This window comes from Sorex fumeus, unplaced genomic scaffold (assembly GCF_029834395.1).
Source record: "Sorex fumeus unplaced genomic scaffold, SorFum_2.1 ptg000044l, whole genome shotgun sequence".
In the NCBI taxonomy this organism is placed as follows: Eukaryota; Metazoa; Chordata; class Mammalia; order Eulipotyphla; family Soricidae; genus Sorex; species Sorex fumeus.
In genome coordinates this window covers 64,807,113-64,834,215 of record NW_026606101.1, presented here as the reverse complement: position 1 = coordinate 64,834,215, position 27,103 = coordinate 64,807,113, and the positions used below count along the sequence as shown (strand labels likewise).

Here is a 27,103-nt window from a genome sequence, read left to right as displayed (position 1 = left end):
GCCTAACACCATGTACAAAAGTAAGATCAAAATGGATTAAAGACCTCAACATCAGACCAGAAACCATAAGGTACATTGAAGATAAAGTTGGCAAAACCCTCCATGACATTGAAGCTAATGGTATCTTCAAAGATGCCACACCATTGGCCGAACAAGTGAAAACAGAGATAGATAAATGGGACTATCTTAAACTAAGAAGCTTCTGTACCTCCAAAGAAACAGTGACCAAAATACAAAGACAGTCTACAGAATGGGAAAGGATATTCACCGAATACACATCTGACAAGGGGTTGATATCCAGGATATACAAAATACTGGTTAAACTCCACAAGAAGAAAACATCCAACCCCATCCAAAAATGGGGCAATGAAATGAACAGAAACTTTCTCAAAGAAGAAATCCGAATGGCAAAAAAGCACATGAGAAAATGCTCTACATCATTAATCATCAGGGAGATGCAGATCAAAACCACAATGAGATACCATCTCACACCTCAGAGACTGGCCCACATTCTTCCCAAGTCAAGTTGAACACCCGGGAGTAAAGAGCTGCCTGGACAACCAGCAGGTTCCAGAAGCTTCAGTGCTCACACCCCAGCCAGCCTCACTCCCCTGCCTGCGTCTCCTGCATGCAGACACCCACCACCCCAGCACCACCCCACGCTGTCCCTCCATGCTGCACCATGAACCGCTCCTTCAGTAAGATGCCTTCAGATGGAAGGGGTGTGGGCAATGGGGACTATGGGGGGGGCGGGGTGAGAGTCAGCAGTAAGTGGTGAAGGGACCAGTAAGGGGCGCAGTCTTTACAAGAGACCACCTGTGTGCCCACCTGGGCAAGAAAGCTCTGCAGAGTCAGGGGGTGCAGCTGTGGAGCCCCAGTTTCCTCACTGGCCGCCCTTCTTCTCTGTCCTCTACCCTTGAGATGAGGTGGGCCTGCAGCATCCTCATCACAGCCAGCTGTGAGATGCACAGCCTCCCGGAAGCCCAGATAAGCAGGCTGTGCCGGGGGCCAAGCAGGCAGTGCAGAGCAGCGCTGGGCTGGGCACCCAGGTGAGGGGCAGCAGGAAGTGGGGTCCCAGGGGACAGGCTGGCTGCAGGGGAAGTGTTAGCCGGGGGTAGAAGGGTTAGGGTTCTGGGGGCACTGGATGCTTCTGTAAACACTCCTGAGCCCCCGGGCCAAAGGCACCGCTGCTGGCCAGGCCAGGGCCCGCTAAAAATAGGCGCTTCTCAGGTCCAGCTCCTGACCGCAGCACGCTGCCCGCTCTCCCTGCCACCCCCTCGCCTCCCGGCCGGAGCCGGGCTTCTAGAAGGCACAGAGATGTCAAGACGTTCGTTCGCTGCAGGCCAAGCCAGTGGCGAGGCTGTCGCCCGCGGAGAGCGCTCCAAGTTCTGGGAGAGATGGGTGGGAGTGGTACACACACAAGCCGCGGGGGTGAGGGAGACACTGACCCCCGACACCCACCACCCCCTTCCCTGCAACACACGGAACTGACCAGTTCCAACCCCACCGGCGATGCGGGGCTGAAGCCCTAGCCGGCCAGCACCTCCACCCGCCGCAGCTCCGGCAGGAGCCCCCTGCGCCTCTGCCCGGCCCGAGCGCCTCGGTGGACAGCGCGCGTGCTGCCCTGGGCGGGTGGCCGGGGGCTGCCGGCCCCGGGGCGCTGCCGTGGGGGGCGGGGGCGGCCGGGCGGCGGGTGCAGGTCGGGCCGGGCGGGGATTTCCTTTCGAAGGTGACTTAGAGCGGGCGGGCGGGAGCGCCCTGGCGGGCAGGCCCTAATGGCGTGTTTGGCAGAGTCAGCGGAACCGGCGCCCAGCGGCCCGGCGGCGGGGGAGCGCCCTCTCCCGCGCCCTGCCCGTCTCCCGCGCCGCCCGCCGGCCGCGCCGGGCCATTTGCGGCGGCGGCAGCCTTGCGAGCGGCCACGCGCGGCGGCCCCGGAGCGCGGCGGCCCCATGGCGCTGAACAAGGACAGCCCGAGCGTGGCCATCGACATGCTGCTGATCGTGCAGCCGGAGCCGCGGCGCGCCGAGCCGCCGGCCGAGCCGGGCGCGCTGCAGCCGCGCCCCGCAGGTAACGCGCGCCGCCCCGGCCGGCCTCCCCGGGTCCCCGCCGGCGTGCGCACCCGCGTCCCGTAGCAACGCGCTCGCCCCGGGCGCCCGGGGGCCGCACGCGCGCCCCGAGGAGGCCGCCTTGCTCGCACCCGCCCTGCTGGCTGCGGGTCTGGGTGCGGAGAGTCTCGGGAGCACGGACCCGGGTCCCAAGCCTCCGGGAACTGGGGGAGCTGGGCGGGGGGTGGGGGGGTGGACTGCGCTGCTCTCCCACATGTGGGCTCTTTCCCGGACTAGCCGAGGCAGGGGCTGCATGCTGAGCGTCGCTTTGACATGGGGTGGGGGTGGAGGGGGGGGCTGCTCCCTCAGTGCCGTTGCACAACCGCATGCAACTTCTGGCCTCAGTTTCCCCTTTCTGGAAAGGCTTGCAGCAGAAGGCGCACAGGGTGTAAAGGAGCAAACTTGGGGAATGGGGGGGACTTTAAATGGGCTCTCCCTCTCTCCCTGTTCCTGTCGTTGGTCTGGGACATTCTCAGGGGGGCTGGGGTTGGTGCAAGAGGGGCCAATTATAAAGTGGCTATAAACGGCTCATCCAGGCTGTACTGGGTGATACTGCAGGGGATATAAATCACCCTTCCCAAGTGTGGGACCTTGGGTCCTGGGGGTCCTAGGGCCTGAAGAATCCTGGGAGACAGTTGGAGGGGCTGCCCAGGCTGGCCACCCACACACAGCGGCACTACAGTAGCAACATGTTTCACAGCCGGGCTGGAAACGATTTCTGTGTCCGCTCCACCAGCAGCACCAGGCCTTCCTCTGGGGAGCCACCCTTTCTCCTGGCCCACCGACCCTGTGCTCACAGAGCACCCACCTACCCCAGGAGTCCAAGAGGGACAAGCCCACTGTCACACTGACTGAAGCTAGCCTGGGAACTCCCTGTGACCGCTGGGTAAAGAAAGAGATTCTCAGTGCAGAAGCTACCTAGGGGTGCCCCTCCCCAGGGAATGGCCCAGCCAGAATCTTTGTGCCAAGGAAATTAATTGAAAGACGCCATGGACCCCTTGGTCGAAGAAAGGCTGGAGAGATAGCCCAGGGCGTATGGCCTTGCATACACAGACCCAGGTTCAATACATGTTACTGCATATGGAACGAGAAGAGTGGAGGAAAAAGGAGAGGGAGAATAGAAAAGAGAAGAGGAAAGGAGAGAAGAGAGGAGAGGAGGGGAGAGGAGAGGAGGGGAGGGGAGGGGAGAGGAGAGGAGGGGAGGGGAGGGGAGGGGAGGGGAGGGGAGGGGAGGGGAGGGGAGGGGAGAGGAGAGGAGAGGAGAGGAGAGGAGAGGAGAGGAGAGGAGAGGAGAGGAGAGGAGAGGAGAGGAGAGGAGAGGAGAGGAGAGGAGAGGAGAGGAGATTTATGAGCTGATCTAGATACCAGCCTGCAGAACCCCCATATGGTCCATACCCAGGTCAGCCCATGAATCCCTTCCCCATCACACCCCACTCCTAAGGGCCCTGGCTCTATAATGAAGTAGGACAGAAAGGTGCCCAAGATGTATGCAGTGTCGGACACCAGCGCCCACCCTGTGGTGACCACAGGTGCCGCCCTGCACACTCATGGCCAAGACTCCATGAGGGAAGGAAGCCCCTGCTGGCGGGGCCCAACCAGCTGCTTCTCCCCATGTTCTCCTGATCGTGGTCTCCCGTGGTTTCGTGGCAGTGGGGAGGCCATCCTGCACCCACGCTGAGGCCTGATGGGCAGTGGGGTCCAGCAGGGGCGCTGCTCAATGATACTGACTTGTTCTAAGGCCCAGAACACTTTCTTACACGACCCACCTCCAAGCACCCCTCTTGGGTCCTTCCCACTCCTGGTCCCTGGCTGGAGACCCTTCCTTGGCTCTGCAGAACAAGGCCTGTGTCAGGAAAGAGTCCAATGTTGGTCGGGACATAGGGCAGGGCAAGGAGGAACGCTGTGACCAGGGAGGCTCCTCTGCTCTGTCCTGGCAGATGAAAAGAAGTTAAGGGCCAAGAAAGCAAGGAGTATGCACTAAGGTCCACACCTGGCTGCAAGCCGTGCTCTCACCCCAGTTTCTGTAGGATTCGAGCATTTTCCCAGCCATGTGCTTAGAACAGTGCTCCTGTAACAGTGCCTATGAGTCCTTCCACTCCTAAAGCTGTCCTCCCCTGACCTAAAGCCTCCCACATCTGAAGGCGCACACACATGGCCAAGCCCGATGTGACATGAGGTAGCATGTGCGTGACCCTCCACAGAGGTGGCAAAGAGAGTTTTCCAAGCATGATGTTCCAGATGCTGATGCAGAAAAGGAAGGTGAAGAGAAGGGCCTTGGGGGCCCTGAGTGCTCTGGAGAACAGGCTGAGGGCTGGGGACAGTTGCACACAAGGCACACACAGATTTGGCCTGGTGAGGACGCAAGCAGGCGTCCTTGGTACCTGTCCCACACCAGGTCCTTGATTTCACTGCAGCTACTCCTGGTGTCAGAGTGTATGCCAGCCCCGAGCCGGTAACTCGACCTTGCTGTACCACTTCTCACCACAGCCAGAGGTGGGGGACAGGGGGCTTCTATTCCCTCTCCTTTGGCATTATCAAGCCCAAGAGAGAATGGGGTACAGGTGTGACCAATGGGCCATGCCTGGGCTGCACATGCCCAGAGTTTAGCTGCAAAGGAGGTGGGGAGAGTGGGCTGCTGTAGCCGTTGGCTTTGGTGACCACTGCCCCCAGCCCCTCCACAAAATGAGTGAGAGATTCATCTTTCACAAAAATAGATGGGCAAGATGAGTGGCAGATGTCTTCTAGAATAATACTCCCAGATTTCCAGATTTTTTGCACTGGAAATGTGGGTGTAAAAAAAATAAGCATGTGTATTGCAAACCCCCAACTCCTGGAAATGAGTGTTTTTACATCTCAGTATTGTCTATGGGTGTTACAATCACCCCACACACACCCCCACACACACATACATACACCCCAGGGCCTTATTTTTGGCAGCCCATCTCAGGGCAATGGGAAGGGTCCCCTCTACAGTGACCTGCTCACCCAGATGCATTTCCAATGTGCACACCCCTTGCTTGGTGTGGTTATCTTCTCCCCAAAGGGCCTCACGCCACCCTTGTTATTCCACAGGATTCCAGAGTGTCACCAGTGAAATCCGGAGATGGCAGAGATTGGAAGGAAATGACCCACATGGTAAATTCTCTTTTCTTTTATTTCTCTTTCCACCCTTGGAATGAAGCACCCTGAAAACTGGCTGGAAGGATTGAGTTTCTCTGGTTTGAAGAGAGGCTCAGGGCATGTGACCTCTCAAAAAGTAGTGACTTAGCCAAACCTCTGAGGCCACAATGACCCTGCAAGGGTTTTCCTGGCATCGGGCCCCGTGATTTCCTGGAAGCAGTACCACAGGCTTGACCACCCTCTTGTTCCCAGCCAGGCTCTAGGAAAGACGCATATGATGGAGGATGGGGAGACCCCAGCACCCCTGAGCACAGGGCACGGTGCCCATCTGTCATTTGAAAATAATCCCAGACAAAGAGGACATGACTTCTCCACCTCACAGTGCCAGGTAGAGCTAGCATAGAACTAACCTGGTTCTAGCCATGGAAAAATCCACTTGGTCCCTGCCATCCTCAGGTGAACAGAACAAAGACTTGGGACAGTCCTACTCAGGCCCAGAAAGATGCCCATTGAGTCATCTGTGGCTTCCTGCTGTCCGAGGTCCAGAACTCAGCTCCTTTCCCAAGCCTCTGGGGAGCAGGGGGGGTAGGGTGAGCACTGATGCCAATAGTCTCTGCTGGGCCTTACTCTCTGCCCAGGGGGAGTCAGCTGCCCAGCCTCTAGAAACAGGGGTCAGTAATGAGCCCTGTGGGCATGGGCAAGTGCTGAGAAGAACCAGGCCTTAAACCCGAGGCCCTGTCCTGGCTGTATACCAAGCATTGAAGAGTGGTATCAAAAACCACCATGAGGAAACCTTCCCCGGGGAAGTGGGCTCAGAACTGCAATGAGACCAGACTAAATACCTAGTGACAATAATGAAGCGTGGTCCATGCTAGCTTTGATTCACTCAGCCCTTCTCTAGGCTAGGCCTACTCCTTGCTATGTGCCAGGTCAGCTGCTAATTGCTGGGGATGGGCGTGGGAAAAAGACCAGCAAGAACCCCTGCTTTCTGAAATGTTCCTTGGGGCAAGGGCCAGAGGAACCTGCTTTGCATGTGTAGACCCTGGATTTAATCCCGGGCACTGCATGTTTCCATGAGCACTGCTGGATACAGTTCTGGAGGCTCCAAGTAGCACCGATATCTTGGTGGTTCCAGTTTCTCAGGGACCATGCAGTCTCTCATTCTTGGACCCTAGCATTGTGCAGGCCAGAAGCCTAGTATCATGGAGATTGGTTCCCGAGAACCCTGAGCACTACTGGGATCTCCATCAATCAAATAAAATAATCCTATTCCTAACACCATTTACCTCCCAAGTCTCTACCCTCTGGAGGGCCTCACTGTCTGCACTTCTGCCCCACGCAGGGTGGGTCCAAGTCACCTCAAGACAGCTCCCCCTCCCCGAACCGGTCTGGATCCTCTCCAGTGGACTTGTGGGTGGTGATGGGGGTCATCCTGTCCTGTTCCTGGGAGACATCCGACAGTTCCCAGACCAGCTCTAGCTCCCTGGAGGTCAATGCCAGAGTGAGTGAAATTCTGACAGTGCGAGACCTGCGGAGACCCTGGTACCGACCCCCCTGCCCCAGAGACACACAGAAGCCCCAGGAAACCCCTCAGGGGCAGCTCAGCCCGCATGTGTGTGGGTGAATGGGCAAGAGAGCAAGGGAGGAGACGCAGCAACCATGCCTGGGAGTTGTCAAAGATTCATGCCAGGGGCCCTTGGGCATGTCATTCCATCCAGAGAGCACGCCAAATCCAGCCCATGTCCTTTTTTTTTTTTTTTTTTGGTCACACGCAGTAATTCTCAGGAGTTACTCCTGGCTCTGCACTTCTGCACTCAGAAATTACTCCTGGCAGTGCTCAGGATACCATATGGGATACTGGTGATTGAATCCGTGTGCGGTGTGTAAGGACCCTACCTGGCTGTACTAATGCTGTAGCCCCAAATGCAGTCCATTTTTATCATCTTTGGTGACTCTGGTTTGGTTAAAGAAAAAAACACAAACACAAGTGACTCAGTAGCTCTTACAATAGAGAAGGCAGGTGGGGTCTTAGGACACTGTGAATCAGGATGCAGAAAGTCCTTTTTGCAAACCCTTTCGGGCGACAGGGCCAGGTGGTGACTTGCAGAGTGCTGGTTCCCCAGCCCATGTAATTTGCAGCTTGGTTGTATTTCTCCCTCTGACAGCACACCGGATGCTGAAATGAGAGGGGCAGCTTCTTTCTGAGTTTGCTAAGGATGGGATTCCAAGACAGTGCCTGCCTCGTGGGTGCCACAGACACCCAACCCTCGAAGTGAGGTGACTTTCATCTGAAAAGGAAGAGGCCGGTGTTGGTGGCAGGAGCAGAAAGGGGGCTGGGTAGGGGGTCCAGAAAAGGACCTTCCCCACGTCTCGATGCCTTGTGCACTCCTGGGGGTTGATAATGTCCGGGGAGCCGGGAGAGCTGCGAACTTTTCCAAGCAGCAGGTGTCCGGGCTGAGCCAAGCCCTTCGCTTGCCTGGCACCAGGCTTGGCCTGCTGTGATTGGCTGCTCTCCCTGGTCCAGGCTGAAGTCTGCCCAGCAGCACGGCGGCCACTAATGCCCACAGCGACAGGGAGCGCAGTGGTGCAGCCCTGGCTATAAATACCCCCCACGGCTCTGCCAGCCAATCGCTTTCCGGGAGGATTCCCTTCCAGATCCCATTTCCTCCCTCGGCCAGCCGAGCCGACAAGCGGCCAGCTGTGCCCATAGGAGGCACCTCCCGGCCAGGGCCTCAGCCCAGCAAACCACACGGACCTGCGTCAGCACGCATAGTGGTCCTGGCCCTCAGCCCACAGGCCAGCCACAGTCCTGGGGGCTGGGGGCTGGCTGCACCTCTGTAGAAGAGGGGCTGGGATAGGCAGGCATCTCCAGAGCAGGGCCCACGGCTGGGTCAGAGCCCAGCACTGCTCGGTGTCTGCCTTGACCCGCCTGACATGTAGGGGAGCTGGTCTGGCCCCCTGACACATGCCTGCTCCTGGGCACGGGCCCCTCCTATCCAAAGGCAGCTCCAGGTCCTCGCTGCAGACCAGGAGGAGGCCAGGGAGAAGGTGGCAGCCAGGCTGGTTGGCAGGTGGGAACCTTTTGTCTTCCTAGCACCCCCTTCCGCCCCTCTGAAGCAGAGGTTCAAGGGCAGCTGCAGGAAAGAGAGCACATGGAGTGTGTTTCCACATGGGAGGCAGCATGAGGTCAAGTCCCACCTCACAGCATCCCCCAAGCACACTGGAAGCAATGCCCAGACACCGTGCCCTCTCCCCAAATGAGAACAAGCTTGAGGGCAGGGCCAGTGGGAGAGATGTGAGGGAGACAGCACTTCCCAGAGGAGAGGAGAAACCTGGGGTCTCCCCTGCACGCCAGGAACTGGGCATTTCCTACAGCGGCCCAAGTCATATGGCTCTGGGACCCACATAGGGGATCCTTGGAGGACGGGTCATGATCCTGTGATGTAGAACCAACCGCAGGGCTGATCATGGGATCCCGTCCCAGGTCTTACCCTCCTGAGCCCTGGACAAAGAGTTGCAGGAAACATTGAAGGAACAGGACCCCTCCCTCCCAGTCCCTTCCCATGCCACAGAGAGAGGAACGAGCCACCGGGCATTAAAGACATGTGCGGCCACCCAGAAGTGAAGCGCTGAAGTCCCTTGGCCCACAGAAGTGGTAGGAATGGAGGGCTGAGGGTGTGTGCCCCTCACTGAGCCACGTGCCCACACGTGACTGTGGGGGTCACACGTGTGCAGAGGCATGCCTCGTGCTCAGATGAAGCCTAGGAGAAACCCTGAGGTCTGCCTGGGGGCAACTGTGGTCCCCTGGGTCCCGGGCTTCAGGTCATCACTTCCTACAGCCACCAAGGTCAAGGGAGTTTGATGAGCATGGTCTCTCCCCAACAGAGGCAGAGGGTACAGACAGAGCTTAGGTAGGAAAAATCAGGTGTGTTGTGGCTGATGTCACAACATCAGTGCCCCCCCACTTTAGTCCACAGATATTGAGTGTGAGCCATGGCCAGGTACCCCCCCCCCAGCCACTTAATATGACCACTCAGGTGAAAATCGTGCTTGGAGTGCTTGGAGCCATAGTGAAAGTACAGAGGGTTCGATCCCTGGCATCCCATATATTCCCTTGAGCCCTGCCATGAGTGATCCCTGAGCTCATGAGAGAGAGAGAGAGAGAGAGAGAGAGAGAGAGAATAGCACTTGGCAGCCATCTAGTGTGTTGGATTCTCTTACCATCCTCATTTCACAATTGGATAAACTGAGGCTGGGTAGATTATCCCACATGGCTCACTAGCAGGAGCCAAGGCCACTGGACGCCCCGCCCCCCGCCACCTCCCAGGCTGCTGCCCCTCCCCTTCCCAGAGTTCTGCTTCTGTATTCCCCAAGACCAGCTTGTCCCAAGAAACTCAGGGCAGTGGCTCGGGACCATAACTCTGGGCATCCTGGCCTCGGGAGACTTACCCAGACTGCCAGGGGGCAGGCCTGGGAAGGGGCCACATCAGCCTGATTGCAGGAGCACTGTCCTGAGCAGCCCCCACTCCTCCTGGGTTTCTACTTTGGTCGCTACTGGTCCCAGCTGTGATTAGAAACAGTTTCCTTACAGAGAGTGGAGATAGTGGACCCTGGCAGAGCAGGGCCTGCTCGGGGCACAGAGCTCTGACATCAACAGAGCAGAGCGAGCCAGGGTGGACTGCAGCCTGGCTTCCACCGCCAGCAAAGTTGGTGTCTGGGGGCTACAGAAGAGCACTCAGGGAGGTGGCTGAAGGATCCAATGGTCTCAACTCTGACCCTTGCTGGCTGGCCGTGTGGGTCAATCGACCCAAGCCTCAGTTTACCCAACTTTAAAATGAGAATCGGTCATACTGATGGCTGCCAAGTGCCTGGGGGTGCCTGGCCCCACATGGCGCTCTACTGATATAGACCAGAGCGGGGGATGGCAATATCTCAGGATGCCGATAGCCTACAACCCACCTGAGACTTGTCCCGTGAGGCTCAGGGCACACACACACACACACACACACACACACACACACACACACACATACACACACGTGTGTGTGTGTGTGGCTCTTAGACCAGTATGCGCACACACACACATACCAATAGCCATGGCAGCAAGGCCACACACACACACTGAAAGTCAGGAATGCTGGCTGAGGGCCACAAAAATCTTGGTTTTTTGGGCCTCAGAAGTTCATGCAGGGGGCAGCGAGGGCTCACCAGAGCCCCTGACTTCTGGTTCCAAAGTCAGGAAGGAGCCAGGTTCCCCTGAATGTCCTCTTAGCTTGGCCTACATCCCTGTCCCAGACGCTGTACCCCCATCACTCAGGCCACACTGCCACTATTCCCAGACCCAGGGCAGACGGAACTCTGAGAACCTGCGGGGCCCGAGCCCAGGGGAAGGAGGGCAGGTCAAGGCTACCCGCAGGTCACGGTGTCATCTCAGGACTGCACGAACTGCCTGTCCCACCACTGTCCTGCAGGCGGCTCTGGGCTGTCAGCGCTCGAAAGCTGAGTCCTACATCCTGTGCCACGGCTGCAGAGCCTCCAAGGAACCCCTCACCAGGGGGTTTGGAGAGGGAGCTGTTACAAATGCCAGAGCTGAGGTTTCCAGTTCTCAGCTCTGCAGGGGGAAAAATAGGCAAAGAATTCAGGTTGTAAATGTGGCGGCCAGGCAAGAGTCAATAAACACTGGAAGTCAGTAACGCTGGCCTGAGGGCCACACATATGCGCGCACGCGCGTACACACACACACACACAAACACACACATGCACACACACTCACAACACATACATGCACACACACACACACACACATACACACTGAGTGTCAGGAATGCTGGCCTGAGGCCACACATGCACTCGCATACGCACACACAGACACACACTCACATGCACACACACTGGAAGCCAAAAAAGCTAGCCTGAGGGCCACACACACACACACATACCACACACACACATACACACACTAGAAGTCAGAAACGCTGGTCTGAGGGCCACACACTCACAGACACACACACATACACACACGCGCACGCACAACACACTCTCACATGTATACACACACACGAAGTCAGGAATGCTGGCCTGAGGGACACACACAACACACATACACACACACACACACACACACTGGAAGTCAGGAATGCTGGCTGAGGGCCACAGACACACAAACAAATACACAAACACTAGAAATGAGGAATACTAGTCTAAGAGCCACACATATTCACGGTCACTCACATACATACACACACTGGAAGTCAGGAATGCTACCCTGAGGGCCAGACACATATACACACTCACACACTCACACATACACTGAAAGACAGGAATGCTATGCTGACCTGAGGGATGCACACATACACACACACACACACACACACACACACACACTGAAAGTAAAGACTGCTAGCCTGAGGGCTGTACATACCTTCCCCCACACACATACTTTCATATGCACATGTACCCACACTCATACACACATGCACATACAACCACACACAATACACATACATATACTCACATACACTCAAACACACGCACACACACACACACACACACCCTCACTCACACAGGACTGCTAGTCTTGCTCATGTGACCCTTCTACTCCGCGACAGTGAAGGAACAACACAATGTCTGCAGTCAGCCTCCAGAGCAAGCCTTTAAGCAGATTTTGCCTTATGTGTGAAGAGACCAGGAGATAAGCTGCCGGGGCAAGGATGCTCCAGGCCAGTAAAGGCAGGCCCTGGGCAGGACACACACGCCGCGCCCCACCTGCTCCCTCTGCACTCCCCAGAGTTGGGGAAGGAGATGGGGTCAGTGGAGCTTGGGAACCAGCCCCCAGGGTGCCACAGGAAACTGTCACTAACTCCTTCACTGTGATAACCAGAGCCTCCAAAGTAGCATTTGAGTGACACGTGGTAGAACTGGGGTGCGGACCATGGAGAGAGCCAGCCGGGACTGCAAGTCCCAGACAGGCTCCTTGGCATAGCTTCCGGCTTCCTTCTCAGCACTGGGGTTTTATCTGCTGGCATTTAGCATGTAGATCCAACTTTTCTTCATGCTCCTTTCTTTCTCCTTGGCAATTTATCTGATGCATTGTTTTCCTTGGTTTGCCTTGAGAGATGAGTTTTGGAGAGGAAAGTCACACACTCGGCACTTCCCGGCCTCCGGCGGCAGGAGGGGCTAAGCCAGCAATGCTGCTCACCTGGACACATCAGTGCCTGAAGTCTCAGCAGACTCCTGCCCCGAGTGTGTGAGGGCAAGTGAGTCCCACAGGGAGCTGCTGTCCCTGCAAGGGGCTTTCAGAGACCAGGAAGTGGGACTGGAGGATGCTGGCTGCTGGCTGCTCTCCAAGCATAAGCATGGGGCGGGGAGGTGGGGTGAAGAAGAGGAAGTTCAGGACTGTGAGGGAAGCGCTTCCGAGCCTACACCAAGTTCCAACAGTGAGACTACCGCCACCCGACCCTGCGGGGATGATGTGGCTGGAACCACAGTCATTTCTTTGCCAGACCAGGGATGGAGTGGAAGAAGGACCGCATGTGGGCTTGGAGAGATAGTACAGTGGGTAGCGCGCAGACCTTGCACACAGCCAACCCAGGTTCGATCCCCATGTGGTCCCCCAAGCCTCACCAGGAATTATCCCTGAATGCAGAGCCAGGAATAAGCTCTGAGCACTGCCCGGTGCAACAAAGGGGAAAACAGCAAAACCAAACAAACCAGAAGGAAAATATGGGCACATTATGGAAGGATTGGGGGGGGGCAAGATTTGGTGGTTCCTGAGCCCTGAGCCCCCAGCTATGTTGAGGATGCCCTTCCGGCAGTGTGTTGGGCCATGGAACACTGAGGCAAACCCACTTCTTTGCTCCCTCCCATAAAAGTTTTGCACGAAAAAAAAAAGTTGCACAGGGAGACTTCCAAAGAAGAGAGTGGGGCACGTCCTTTCCACTCTTGTTCACAAGGGTTCTCACAGCCAAGTACGCCATGGCACCATGTTGGAAACCTTCCCCGTATTTCAGGTGGAGGACAGAGCCTGGGGCCTCAGGCCTCCGGGGAGGCATAGAGAGCTTGTGATGGCGATGACCCCTGCCCTATGACCAGAACGGAGTTGTGCTCTGAACTCCGAAAATGTTTAGAATAGAACATTGTCCTCCCATTGTTCATCGATTTGCTCGAGCGGGCCCAGTAACGTCTCCATTGTAAGACTTTGTTGTTACTGTGTTTGGCATATCAAATTTGTCACGGACAGCTTGCCACGCTTTGCCGTGCATGCGGGCAAGATACTCTCGGTAGCTTGCCGGGCTCTCCGAGAGGGGCGGAGGAATTGAACTCGGGTCAGCCATGTTGGCTGCATGCAAGGCAAACGCCCTACCCGCTGTGCTATCACTCCAGCAACCTGAAAATGTTTAAAGACCTAATTAGAAAGTCACTGGCTGACTTTTTTCTTTTTTGATGGTGAATGAGTTAGAAAATGCATTTCAGGGGCTTGGAGAGATAGCACAGCGGATAGGGTGTTTGCCTTGCACACAGCTGACCCGGGTTCAATTCCCAGCATCCCATATGGTTCCCTGAGCACCGCCAGAAGTGACTCCTGAGTGCAGAGTAACCCTTGTGCATCACTGGGATTAATCCTGAAAAAAAAAAAGAAAAAAATTGCATTTCAAAATGAATGAATGTTAACCCCTTCAGAATAATGCCTAGGAGCCCAACAACGTATCTTTCAGAATGAAAAAAAAATGCCTCCTTCAGTAAGCAGAGCAAGTGTAGGAGCAATACAAGAAAGTGGAAAACAATTGCAACCCATTTTGCAAGCAGAAGGTTAAAACAAAGAACTCTTGGGAAATGAATAAGGAAAAAAATTAATCAATTGGAAAATAGGCAATTCGCACAATAAGATTTTAAATGGCCAATAATTATATAAATGTGTGCATAATGCTACACTGAAGAAACAAAAAAGAAGAAATGCACAAAAGTGACAATGAGCCATCACATTCATTGATAGAAATGTAAACGATTAATTAAAAAGCTAGTCACCGAGTCTACCTGTGATCTAAGAATACAGTGAAACCCAAACTCAGTGCTTACGGCGGGTCTTCGTCTCCTTAGCTGAGCCATGCTCAAGTCTGGCTCGGGCTTCTCCTGGCTCTGTGGTCAGTTGATGAGCTTGCTGGAGACCAGATGGTCAGGGATGGTCTCCTGAGCTGGCTCTGTTCTGCTCCTTGTGACCACTTTTCCTCCAGCAGGCTGGCCTGGGGTCATCACATGAATATCACAGAATCCCAAGAATAGCAGCAGAAGCCCCGAAGTCCCTAGAGTTCTTGGCTCTGTCTGAGCTGGCTCAGCATCACTTTTGCCTTGTGCATTTAATTGAACAAACAAATCATGATGCCAGCCCCAATTAAGAAGACAAAAGGCCTCTCTCTGAGAGTACAGAGTATTGTGGTCAATTTTGCAATCAAACACAACAGGAATGAGCACTGTTGGTATGGCCATAAACTGAGAAAGTCGTTCATGGGAAAAGTTGGCCAGTGTCTAATAAAAATCGTCAACATCTCCATAACTTGGATACCACAAATTCACAAGAGTTTGTGAAATAAGGTTTTCATCATGTGTGAAATGTCATAGGTTGTTTAATATAGTTGGACACAAAGAGTCATAATTTTCAAGGAATTGGGCCATTTTCTCCAAGCTGTAGAATTTGTGTGCGTGTATAAAATTGCTTGTAATAGTTTTTATTAGTCTTTTAATATATGTGTTGGAGCGATAGCACAGCGGGTAGGGCGTTCGCCTTACAAGCGGCCAACTATGGCCGACCCGAGTTCGATTCCTCCACCCCTCTCGGAGAGCCCGGCAAGCTACCCAGAGTATTCAATATGCCAGACACAGTAACAACAAGGTCTCCAATGGAGACATTACTGGGCCCGCTTGAGCAAATCGACGATCAACGGGAGGGCCAAAAATATATGTGTGGTCTGTTGTGATACGCTCCATTTTATTCCTCATGTTGACATCTTAATTTTTTGAGAAGCCAGTCCCAACAGTGCTCAGGTGCCTGAAGCTATTTCTGGCTGTACTTGAGGGCATCCGGTGCCAGGGATCCAACTCAGAGGTTCATGCATGATAGGCCTCTATTCTGCCTCTGAGCCAGTACTTCAGCCTGGCATCTGGGTTCTTGATTGGTCCCTCCGTTTTTCTTTTTTCTTTTCTTGTTTTGTCACTCTGCTTAGGGGTTTATTAACTCTATTGGTCTTCTCAAAGAAGCAGCCTTGATTATTCTCTGATTATCTCTTCAGGGCTGGAGTTATAACACAGCAGTAGGGCATTTGCCTTGCACACAGCCAACCCGAATGACCAGGGTTCAATTCCTCCACCCCTCTCGGAGAGCCCGCCGAGCTACCGAGAGTATCCCGCCCACACTGCAAAGCCTGGCAAGCTACCCATGACATATTCGATATGCCAAACACAGTAACAACAAAGTCTCACAATGGAGACGTTACTGGGCCCGCTCGAGCAATCTCTTCACATCTATTTTCTGTTCTACCCTATTTCTCCTCTCTTCTGAGCTCCTTCGGCATCTTAATGACATAGATATTAGACCTTTTTTAAAAGGGAAAAAGAATTTGGGGGGAATCTTCAGAGGATACTTGTGGCTCTGCATTCTGGGATTACTCTTGGAGGTGCTTGGGGGACCATATACGGTGCCTGGGATCGAACTCAGGATGGCTGTGTGCAAGGCAAGTGCCCTGCCTGCTTGCAGTATCTCTCTGGTCCTAGATATTAGACATTAAGCATTTCCCACATTCATCCCCGAAGCTCTGTTCACTATTTCTCTCTTACACATACTGAGTAATTTTTACCGATCTGTCTCCAAGTCCACGAATTCCTTTGTCATCTCTATTTTTCTATTGAACATACTCAGAAAAAATTTTAACTACTCTACTTTCCAGTTCTAAACTTTCCACCTGTTTCTTCTTTGTATTTTCTAAATTATTTTACTGATGAATTTGTATCTTTCCACTTGTTTGATCCTTTTCCACTGTTTGCCCTTACTAGTTAGAGCATGATTCCAATGGCTGTTTTGGATTCTGTTCATTTCATAATTGTACCACCAGGTGGCTGGTAACTGTTTCTTTCCTTTCCCTTTTCAAGATGAGATTATCCTGGGTCTTCCTATGCTGAGTAGTTGGGGATTATGACTTTGGCAATGCTATAGAGATCTGCCTTATAGACGCACCACCAGTATCCTGGGTGGACACTTGTTATCCCTTAGCTAAGTTCCTAAAGACTAGTATGATGTTTTGGAAAGAATGCATGTCCAACTTGTAGTGACCACAGGATTTTATCGTGCCTTTATGGAATTGCTTTCTTAAACTCTTTCCTCTTAATCACCCCCTTCTCAGCCGTCTAGCCCAAAAGCTTTACTTGCCTTGCTGTGCCAGGGAAGTCCTCTGCGTTTGGATCAATTAACAGAGAATGAAAAAGGAAGCAAAGCTAGGGTATTTGCCCACACAGTTCTGGATCTCCCCCTTGGAGACTTTGGTGTTTGCCCGGCCACCACCATCACTTCTGCCACAGCAGAATTTCCTGAGGGGAAGTCAAACAATCACAGGGAAGGTTGGAAGGACCAACCAGCCAGAGAGGGGTGGGGAGGGGGGCAGGGTGCTCGCCCTGCGTCCACCAAGGGCCCTGCGCCCCTGGGTCCCAAGAGTAGTGATCCCTGAGTGCGGAGCGTTGAGCACCACTGGGTGTTGCCAAGCATGAAAAAGAGGTGGGGGTGGTGAATGAGTGGGGGTCTCCCCCTCTCCCCCCGGGGCCAGGGAAAGGCCTTCCTTGGAGCATTGTTTCTCCGTACCAGACCGGGAGCGGAGAAGGGCCCTGGGAATCTCCCTGCCAAATTGTTGGTGCTTTATCCATCCAGCGCCTCCCCTGGCTGCTTTCTCGCACTTTGTTTGCAGGGTCCCAGGGGAGCTGCCCCAGAATTCCCTACCTGCCTTCTCCTTCTCGCCAGCACTCAGCCTCGCTGTGTTTTCAGACAACCCTCACCTGCCCTCTCCAGAAAGAGCACACGGAGGCAGCGGGGGGAGGAGGGGGTCTGCTGCTGTCCCTGCAGCCACTGACCCTCTCACCCCCCGTTTCTCTGCAGGCACGCAGGTGACCGTGGAGATCCACTCTCGGGACACCGTGCCCCAGTTGCTGCAGAAGTTCTCCTTGGCCAAATGTACGTACGGGCAGGGCCGCTGAGTGTCCTGGGCTGGTGGAGGGCATTCCTGGCCAGCATGCAGGAGAAGCCTTCTCGGAGGGAAGGACAGGGAGAGCCTAGGCCTGCACCCCACTAAGAGGCATGAAATTTCTCCGCCCCAACACCCTCCATCTTCAGCAGCTGTGCAGGTGGTCCTTGAAGATGGGCTACCTCAGCGGGAACCACAGCACATGGTTTGGGGGGCCCTGATAAGCTGCCAGCGGGGCCTGGGCCGAGCTAAGCAGCTACCCCCCTTCCGTGCTGTCGTGCCCACCCCACTTTGTAGAAAAAATTCTATTGATTGAGGTTCGTGGTTTGCACAATACTGTGAATAATGGTGCCTCATGCATGTAGTTCCAACAGAGCAGCCCTCACCAGGGCCCACCTCCCTCTCCCAAAGACCCCAGCACCCCCCTCCCAGCCCCCGCCCCCCGACTCAGTTGTGTGGATCAGTTCTCCCACTGTTTTTCTTTGGCGCTGGGTTGCTGCCTTCTTGTGTATCTCAAAGTCCCGCATCTGAGCTGTCATTCTGTATCTAGTCCTTTTCTTCCGACCAGCTTCACTCTGGATGACACGCTCTACTTTCATCCATGCTGTTGCGTGATTTTCACCATCCTTAGAGCTGCCCAGTATTCTGTCATGTAAATGTCCCACCACTTCTTGATCCTTTCATCTGCAGTTGGTAAACATGGGCCAGCGTGAGGGCTGGGCAGCACCCCCCCCTTAATGCCCCCCGAGTAAGGCAGAGCGAGGCCAGGGAACAACAGCCTGGGCCCTACTGTGTTCCCAGATGCTGGACTGCTGTGTCCAGCGCACTGACCAGGCTACCCGGGCCCCTAGGGGTGCCTCCCTCATGTCCTGGCCACTCAGCCTGGGCTGGGCCGGGCCCTCGAATGGGGAGGGGGTGGAGGACCACGCTTCAGCTCTGCACTTGGGCCAGCTGGTCTAACCTCTCTTTGGACCTTGTTTTGCCCAGGTATGAAAGAATATCATTAATTCCACACCTTTTAGAGAAGTATGGAGAAGTTAAATGAGAGAATGAACCCACAGCACACATCATGGGAGGGGTCCAGTAAACACTAAGTGCCATCGTGAACCCCCACCATCCTGCCAAAGAAAGGGGCCAGAACAAAGAGACAGGGCAAGCAGCGAAGGGCCACAGCTTCTGGGGAGGCCTGGGACACTCTCAGCTTCCAGCCCGCTGGGGCCTACAGGGATATGCAGAAGAGACCCCCCATTCCCTCACATACACCCCAGACTCCAGCCTACTGGGGCCTACACTGATCCGCAGAGAAGACTCCCCCCAGCCCCCCACACCCTAGATTCCAGCCTGCTGGGGCCTACAATGGTCTGCAGAGGAGACCACCCTCCTTCCCCCACAGCCCCCTGCATCCCAGATTCCTTCAGGGATTCACATCTTCCTCACCTGCTTTCACAGTTGCAGGGAGAGTTTCTTTGCTGTTGCCTGTAACCTCCAGGAACTACTGGGGGCCACATGCAGGCCTGAATCCATAGGATCTGGTGCCTTTGCACCTTCCCAAGGAACGTGAGTCAGTAATTGCTGGGAGCAGAGAGGCAGTACGGGAGTAAGGGCACTTGCCTTGCATGCAGCTAACCCCGGTTCACTCCCCAGTTCCACCTGGTCTCTGAGCAGCATCAGGCATCACCCCTGAGCACAGAGCCAAGAGTTGCCAAGTGTAACTCCCCTCTCCTGGATGTTCTGGGTTTTATGCTCCATGCATTGGGCTGGAGCAATAGCACAGCGGGTAGGATGTTTGCCTTACATGCGGCCAACCTGGGTTCGATTCCTCCACCCCTCTCGGAGAGTCCGGCAGGCTACCAAGAGTATCTCGCCCTCACGGCAATGCCTGGCAAGCTCCCCGTGATGTATTCGATATGCCAACCACAGTAACAACAAGTCTCACTATGGAGATGTTACTGGGCCCACTCGAGCAAATGGATGAGCAATAGGAGGACAGTGTTACAGTGCTATGCTCCATGTAAACCCCCTGCCCCTCTCTCATGCAGCCCATGGTCAGCTCGGGTCCAGGAGTTCTGTAACTGTTTGAAGCACCCAGCATCTCCCAGTGTGTTCTGAGCTGGCAGGAGGGTGGCGGCACCAGGGCCCAGGCAGCCATGCTGGATGCCCCAACGTGCTCCTGGTGGAACTCTCCCGACTTCAGTGCTCTTTCTTGTCATCCCTTCCCTGGTCTTGTCCTCCTGCTACTGCCCAGGAAGTGCAGAGTGGTTCTGACAGTCGTGGGTGGGGGCGGGATCCATGGGGAGGAGGGACGCCTGCCCGAACGTCTGTGTTCACGTGCTTCTTCTGAAGTCTCTCCACTCTGTCCTTTGTGGTGTCGTAGGTTTACACAGTGACAAAAACGGAAACACAAGGCCCCGGCAGCCTGGAACGAAAGACGCTGTGGGTGAGTCACAGGCCTGCTCTGAGCTGCCGCTGGTTTTGTGTCGGGGTCAAGCTCAGGTCTCTGAAATGGCTCCCTGGGGCACAGGGCTGAGAGCCTGGGGCCACTTGCTGTTGGGAGATGGAGGGAGGGCACGAAGAAGTGAAGAACTCACTCAAGGGACGCGGCCCCCGAGCTCAAACACCACCCCCACCCCGCCCCACCCGCCAATACCAAGGCTGCGTGTTGCAAGGGTCACTCAAAACAGAGCTCATGGTCACATCCCCAGCCAAGGTGCAAGGCAGGAGTTCAGAGCCAGCGACAGACGCCTGGGTTGGGGCCAGGGACATGGGCGCAAAGTCTGCCTTTCTCCCTCACTTGCCATCCCAGCCTCAGTTTCTCCTTCGGTGGACCCAATGTCATCTCACGCTGGGATGGCTTCATGCATCGACCCATTGTTCTGCTTTAAAATTGGAATCATTTGGGGCTGGAGCGATAGTAGGGCATTTGCCTTGCATGTGGCCGATCCGGGTTCAATTCCCAGCATCCCATGTGGTCCCCCGAGCACTGCCAGGAGTGATTCCTGAGTGCATGAGCCAGGAGTAACCCCTGTGCATCGCTGGGTGTGACCCAAAAAGCCAAAAATAAATAAATAAATAAATAAATAGTACTCCGAGTCTTCAAGTTCATAGGTTACACCTTTGCCACAGCCTTGGCTAGGTCTTGAACTAGTGCTGAATTCAGCTGTGCCAGAGTGCTGATCTTAGCGTGCTTGGATGTGGCATATTTGTTCTTGATAATCATGTGCTATCAAATAAATAAATAAATAAATAAATAAAATTGGAATCATTTAATTCATGCCACTGGCATTTTAGACACGTTCATGCTCATTCATATTTAGGTCTTATGTAATCTGTTCAGAAGGTAAATTTAATGAGGCAACAAATCATGATGGGTATTTTGGGGGGCTCCCCACTAGTGCTCAGAAGGCCTGGGAGCCCCCCCAGTCAGCTGGACTGGAGGTTCAGTGCCAGGGCCTGAGGATATGCTGATGTGATGCAACTGCAGTATTGGCGATCACCCAGAACCCCCGGGCAGCACTCAGGCAGGACAGCAACTGTCCCCAGTGATTCTCAGGGGACCACGTGGTGTCAGGTTGGACCAGGTTGGCAGCATGCAAGGCCAGTACCTTCACCCCGAGACCACCTCTCTGGCCCTCGCTCTGGGCACTGTTACCATTCAGGCATTGGAAGCTGGAAGGAGAGAGAGGGAAGAGCAGGGCTGGCTTCCCACTCCTGCTTTGCAGACCTGCTGGGCAGAGACTTGGCTGCTGCATCTACTTCCTGTCAGCTCGGGTCCCCTGAGGACCCTCATCAGTGAAAAGAGGGAGCCAGGTTCCATGGAGGAGGGGCACTGGGAAGTGGGGTGCTCTGCAGTGGCTGCCTTCTGAGGGAACCCCAGGGTGGGAGGCTGAGAGACCACACAGCAGAGGAGCAATGATCTAAGTGATGGGAGGCAGGACCCCCCAGGAATGAGGCATGGCGGTGCAGTTTTCAGGAAGCACCATTGGGGGCTCAAGGGTGCAGAGTAGGGGGGAAGGATTGGGGAAGACCAGGAAGTTACCCTGGCCCTAGAAGAGGGGCAGAAATAGATAAGAAATGCCAGGTGCGGGTTGTGGCTGGTGAAGGCACCCAACCTGCCCACCCCAGAGACTGCCCTGTCCTTCACGGGCCTCCCAGTGCAGGTTTGGGTCAGTGCTTAAGTGCTCTGGGCTGCCGAGAATGTCGGGGTGGGGCTCCACTTGGGACCCTCCATCTTAAGCCCACAGCAGGGAGAGGTTTCCCTACACAGCCTTGTTCAGGGGTCTGAGGTCTGCCTGAGCATACTTAGGGTGCTTCCGGGGGGCATAGGGGCATTCTTTCTGGGCTCAATGCACCCTGCAACCCTGGCCTCCATCAGTGCCACCTCTGGACTGGGCGCCTGGCATTACAGGGATGCCCCTCCCCAACAGAGCCGACTCTGCAGAGAGGTGACTGCGGGGTAAGGCAGAACCCTCATCCCCCTCACCCATTTGTGGGGGCTGCTGAGGCTGCTGAAATGAAACCGGCCCCCTGGCCCCCTGGGGTCTGCCAATAGACTGAGAACTAGAGGGGCTGCAGGTTCCCCAGCTGGTGTGCCCAAGGACCGCTACCAGGACCCTCAGATGCGAAACTCTCACACTTCAGGATCAAACCGAAGGTGGGGGTCACAGCTTCCCCCCACACACACACACAGCCCTTTGGCCAAGGGACAGCAAGTCTGGGCCCCTGTGCCCAGGGCTTTGCTGCTGACCACATCTCCCTGTTTCCAGCGTACCCCTGGGACCGGTCCAGCCTGAAATCCCTGACACTAGACCTGCAGCAGTTTGAGAAACTGGACGCCTACGCGTCCCAGGTGAGTGAGCCAACCAGGGAGGGTGGGGTACCGTGTGAGTGGAGCAGCACCCACTTTCTCCACAAAGACTCTGATGTGCATCCTATCGTCTGTGTTTGTTTGTTTGGGGGCCACACCCAGCGGTGCTCAGGGCTGACTCCTGGATCTGCACTCAAGGATCACTCCTGGCAGACTTGGAGGAGCAAATGGGGTTCTGGGGGTCGAATCTGGGTTGGTGGTGTGCAAGGCAAGTGCCTAACCCGCTACACCATCTCTCCAGCCCCGTGATGTGCATCCTTCTGCATCTGGCTTTTTTGTACTTAGCATCACACTTTTTTTTTTTAATTTCTAAAGTTTAATGAGGGAGGTAGAGGGTAATCAATGAGATAGGTTTTTTTTTTTAATTTTTAATAGTGAGACATCATGAGGTACAGTTGCAGACTTACACATTTTTGTGCTTGGGTTTCAATTATACAATGATCAAATACCCATCCCTCCACCAGTGCCCATTTTACACCACCACTGGTCCCAGTATCCCTCCCACCCTAATCCCCCCATCCCACCCTGCCTCTGTGGCAGGGCATTCCCTTTTGTTCTCTCTCTCCTATTGGGTGTTGTGGTTTAGCATCACACTTTTAATGTTCACCCTATCGTGGGAGGTTTCCAAACTTGCTTTGGTAGGTAACATCCCACTCGATGGATAACCCACATTCTGTGGATCTCTTCACCCGTGCTGGACTCGAGGCCGCGGCCTCCTTGTGGCTATTGGAAAGAAGGTGAAGGAACATTGGCAAGCCAGGATCCATCTGAGTGCCTCCTTTCATTCTTGTAGGTGCTTTCTTAAGAGTGGGATTACTGGCTCGTGGAGTCTTTCCAACTTAACTTTTGGAAGACCCGCCAAATTGCTTTCCACAGCAGCTGCACGCTCTGCCTTCCCGCGGCCATGGCGAGGGTTTCCACTCCTCACATTCTGGCCAGCACCACTCACTGTTGCTCATCTTTGTAGTCAGCCTACGAGTGGGAAGAATCGGTCCATTGTGGTTTGATTTTCTAGTGACTAATCAAGGTGGAGAGGCCCTCTTCAAGTGCTTATTGGCCACTGTGTACCTCTGGGAAAACATCTGTGTGAGTCCTTCGGTCATTTAAAAAGCCCATTGCTTGTTTTTTCCCCCCAATTCTTCTGCATTATTGCATTTATTTGCTTTTATCTGTTATTTTCTTTTATTAGAAGTCTTTCTTTGTGTTTTGTTTTTTTGAGATACACAGTTACAAAGATGTTCATGATAGGGTTTCAGTCATACACTGTTTCAGCACCTCCACAAGCACACAGTTCCCACCACCAAAGACCCATTTCCCTCCCGCCACCTCCCACCCCCAGCCTGTCTCCCTCGCAGGCCCTTGACATCTTTCTCTCTCTCTCGCTCGCTCGCTCACTTGCTCTTGCTCTCTCTCACGCTCCCTCGCTGTGTGTCTTTCCCTCTCTGTGTCTCTGTCTCTGTTTCTCTCTCTTTCTTGTTTGTCTTTTATTGCTGAATTGTAGGAGTTCTCTAGATATTCTGGAGATTAAGACCCTACCAGACATGTGATTGTGATTATTATTCTCTGCTCCTGTGAATTGTCTTTTTGTTCTCTTAAAGTCATTTGATGCACAGGGATTTTTTTTTTTGTTTTAGGAACTACAATTAGTATCTCACTTTTACAGCTTCTGCTTTAGCATCAAGTTTTAAAATCCATTGCCCATGGGGCCGGAGAGGTAGTACAGCGGGTAGGATGTTTGCCTGGCAACAAGCCGACCCTGGTTGGATCCCCAACATCCCATATGGTCCCTGAAGCAACACCAGAAGTGATTCCTGAGTTTAGAGCCAGGAGTAACCACTGAGCGCTGCTGGATGTGACCCCCCCCAAAAAATCCATTGCCCAAACCAAGGCGATGAAATTTACCCCTGTATATTCTATGAGTTTTTATTACTTAAGCTCTTAAACTTAGGCCATTGATCTTTGAGGAGGCCCCTTTTGAACACGGATGAGCTCCAACTCTATTCTTTTTTTTTAATGTAGGAGTACTGCTATTTATTCAGGCACTGATTAAGCTGATTGAATTGGGCGTGAACTCCACCTTACTTTTTTTTCATTTTTTATAATTTTGTTTAGTGAATCACTGTGAGAGCAGTTACAAAGCTTTTGGGTTTAAGTCTTGGTCATACAATGAAACACCCGTACCTTCACCAGAGCCCATTCTCCACCACCAAAAACCCCAATGTACCCCCATCCCACACCCTCTCCCTACCTGTGGGGCAGATGACCTCCACATTACTCTCTCTCTCTACTTTGATTATATTCAATATTTTGACACCTGACCCATCATTATTATTTGGGATTTTACCCCAGCACTCGGATCTGCCAAAAAGGCAACAGTAGAGAATTTGTTTTCTATTGCTGGTTATGAATGACATATGATGTTGTGCTGCTGCAGTAGTAGCTACACAATTTTGAAATTCCGAAATTTTAACAATTAAATCTGGAGGGATTTCTGCCATAACCTGCTGGGTTCCGAGATTTGTTCCTGAGTCTCTGGGATCATGGCCATTTAGCAGCTTGATCAGAAGCCAGAGAGACCATTCGTGGGCGGTGACTCGGGGTCTCGTTGGAATGGGGAAGAAAGGGCCGGCTCCACCCCCATCCCATGAGGCCCTGCATGTCTCGTCACTGCGGGCCCAAACCTGACTGTCCAGTGGCCTCTGAAGGATGGCAGCCACCAGCCGCCAGGAGGACCAGGCCAAGGCATGAAACCTATTCCTACCTGGAGTGGCCCAGCATCGGTAACCTACTGCAGGGACCAGACGCAGTTCTGCCAAAAGCTGTTGGGTTTTGAGATTTGTTTCTGAGTCTCTGGGATATTGGCCATTAAGCAGGCCTCCAATTATATAGCTGAGCCAGAGGTGGTTCGTGGGTGTGTCTCCCACATACCTAACTTTTGGCCATTTACTTTCTTGATAAACTTTGCCCCAAGTTTTTGGGGTCTGGCCAAAGTCACAGCAGCAATTTTAGGGTATCTGGAAATCTGAAGGCGCCATCAGGCTGCTTATGCACTCGCCTCACAGGTACAAATTGCCCTGCAGGCAGCACCATACCCCCATCCAATTCCATTCTTTTGCACTGATCATCCAGTTGTGCAGAACTCTGTTGAAGAGATGCTTCCTTCCCTGTTTAGACTGGCCTGAATATCAGGGTTTATTTCTGAACTCTGTGCCACACTGCTTTCATTACCATTGCTTTGCAGTGAGTTTTGAAATCAGGAAGTGTGGCTCTGCCGACTTTGTTTATTTGAAGCAGAGCATTGCCTGTTCTGGGCCCCTTGCCCTACCCAGACGTGTCCGAGGCGTGCCCTTCCAATACTCTGCAAAAGGGCTGCTGGACTCTGACAGGGCTCTGCTACCTCTGTAGCTTGCTCTGGCTGGAGCAAGAAGCTGATGCAGCTGCCCAGGGCCACACTTGGCTCACCCCAAAACCTTCAGAGAAAAGACAGGGCCTGACCAGCCGCACACTCTAGGGGTAAAGGCAGCTCAGATAGAGAAGGGAGCACCAAATAAAGGATGTTGGGAAGATCCGCCCAGGATGGGAGATGCATGCTGAAAGTAGACTATAGACCGAACATGATTGCCACTCAATGCCTCTTTTGCAAACCACAGCACCCAAAAGGAGAGAGAGAACAAGGGAGAGTGCCCTGCCACAGAGCAGGGTGGGATGGGGGGATGAGGGGGGTGGGAGGGATACTGGGATCAGTGGTGGTGGAGAATGGGCACTGGTGAAGGGATGGGTACTCGATCATTGTACAACTGAAACCCAAGCACAAAAATTTGTAAGTCTACAACTGTACCTCATGGTGTTTCACTAATATAAATAAATAAAGAAAGAACACTTTCTCATCAAAAAGAAAAAAGAAGAAGAAAGAAAATATAGGGCCTGAGGGCCAGTGGCTCAGTGGACCAGTATGCCCATCTGGTCCAGTACCCCCAAACTGAGGTTGCTCTCAGCCTCGCCAGGTCACTCTGGGCCCTTGTTCCCTCCTGCCATGGCAGGGCCCTGGTTCCCGTGACACAGCACCCCCCTCCCCTCCTAGGTGACCGTCAAGAGTGGCCTGAACGAACTGGTGAGTGACCTGCTCCAGGAGGCCCACAGTGACCTGGAGCGGGTGCGAGCCATCTGGATCTGGATCTGCCACCATATTGGTAGGCCCCAGTGGCACTCCCCTAGCCATTCGTGTCATGTGGGGTTGAGAGGGGAGGCCAGGGAGCAGGGTCCCCAGGGTGGGTCAGAATGACATAGACTAATGGGAGGGACAACCAGGGTGCCGGGCGGGGAACCCCCACCACCCCTGCTGTAGCTACAGCCCCCACCCAGCTGCGGCCTCCTCAGTCATGGTAAGCCCAGCCCACCCGGATGAGAACCCAGGACAGGAGGGCACTTCCCAGAGGGCAGACCATGCATGTCACGGTTGGAAAACAACAAATGTCTCGGTTGTTGTTTGTCTTCAAAGGTTGACCTTTTTATTTAGTGTTCTGGGAAACTTTAGGTTGCTTCTTACAAATGAAACCAAAGAAATTCCCAGTTCGCAACATAAAGAAGCAGGAAATAGTCCTTTAATTGAAAATAGTGGGGCAGGCTCCAGGGGAGGGAGGCAAGGGTCAAGTTGGCAGGACCTTTAACAGTGTGGGGAAGGATTTTACCTTGCACCCAGCTGACCTGGGTTTGATTCCTGACTTCTCCACAGATGGGACCCTGAGCTCTCCCGGGAGTGATTCTTTTTTTTTTTTTTTTTGCTTTTTGGGTCCCCC

The 27,103-nt window shown here is 53.9% G+C and overlaps 1 protein-coding gene across 1 annotated transcript in view; it reads left to right on the top strand.

The window, feature by feature from the left end:
* The first annotated feature begins 1,949 nt into the window (after positions 1-1,949).
* The window catches only part of KY (kyphoscoliosis peptidase), a 36,566-nt gene continuing 11,412 nt past the window's right edge, over positions 1,950-27,103 (top strand). The window contains exons 1-6 of the mRNA XM_056121920.1: positions 1,950-2,067; positions 5,178-5,240; positions 17,359-17,433; positions 19,818-19,880; positions 22,207-22,289; positions 26,389-26,497. Coding sequence (XP_055977895.1) covers positions 1,950-2,067; positions 5,178-5,240; positions 17,359-17,433; positions 19,818-19,880; positions 22,207-22,289; positions 26,389-26,497 — 511 coding nt within the window. The remainder of the gene's footprint in view (positions 2,068-5,177; positions 5,241-17,358; positions 17,434-19,817; positions 19,881-22,206; positions 22,290-26,388; positions 26,498-27,103) is intronic.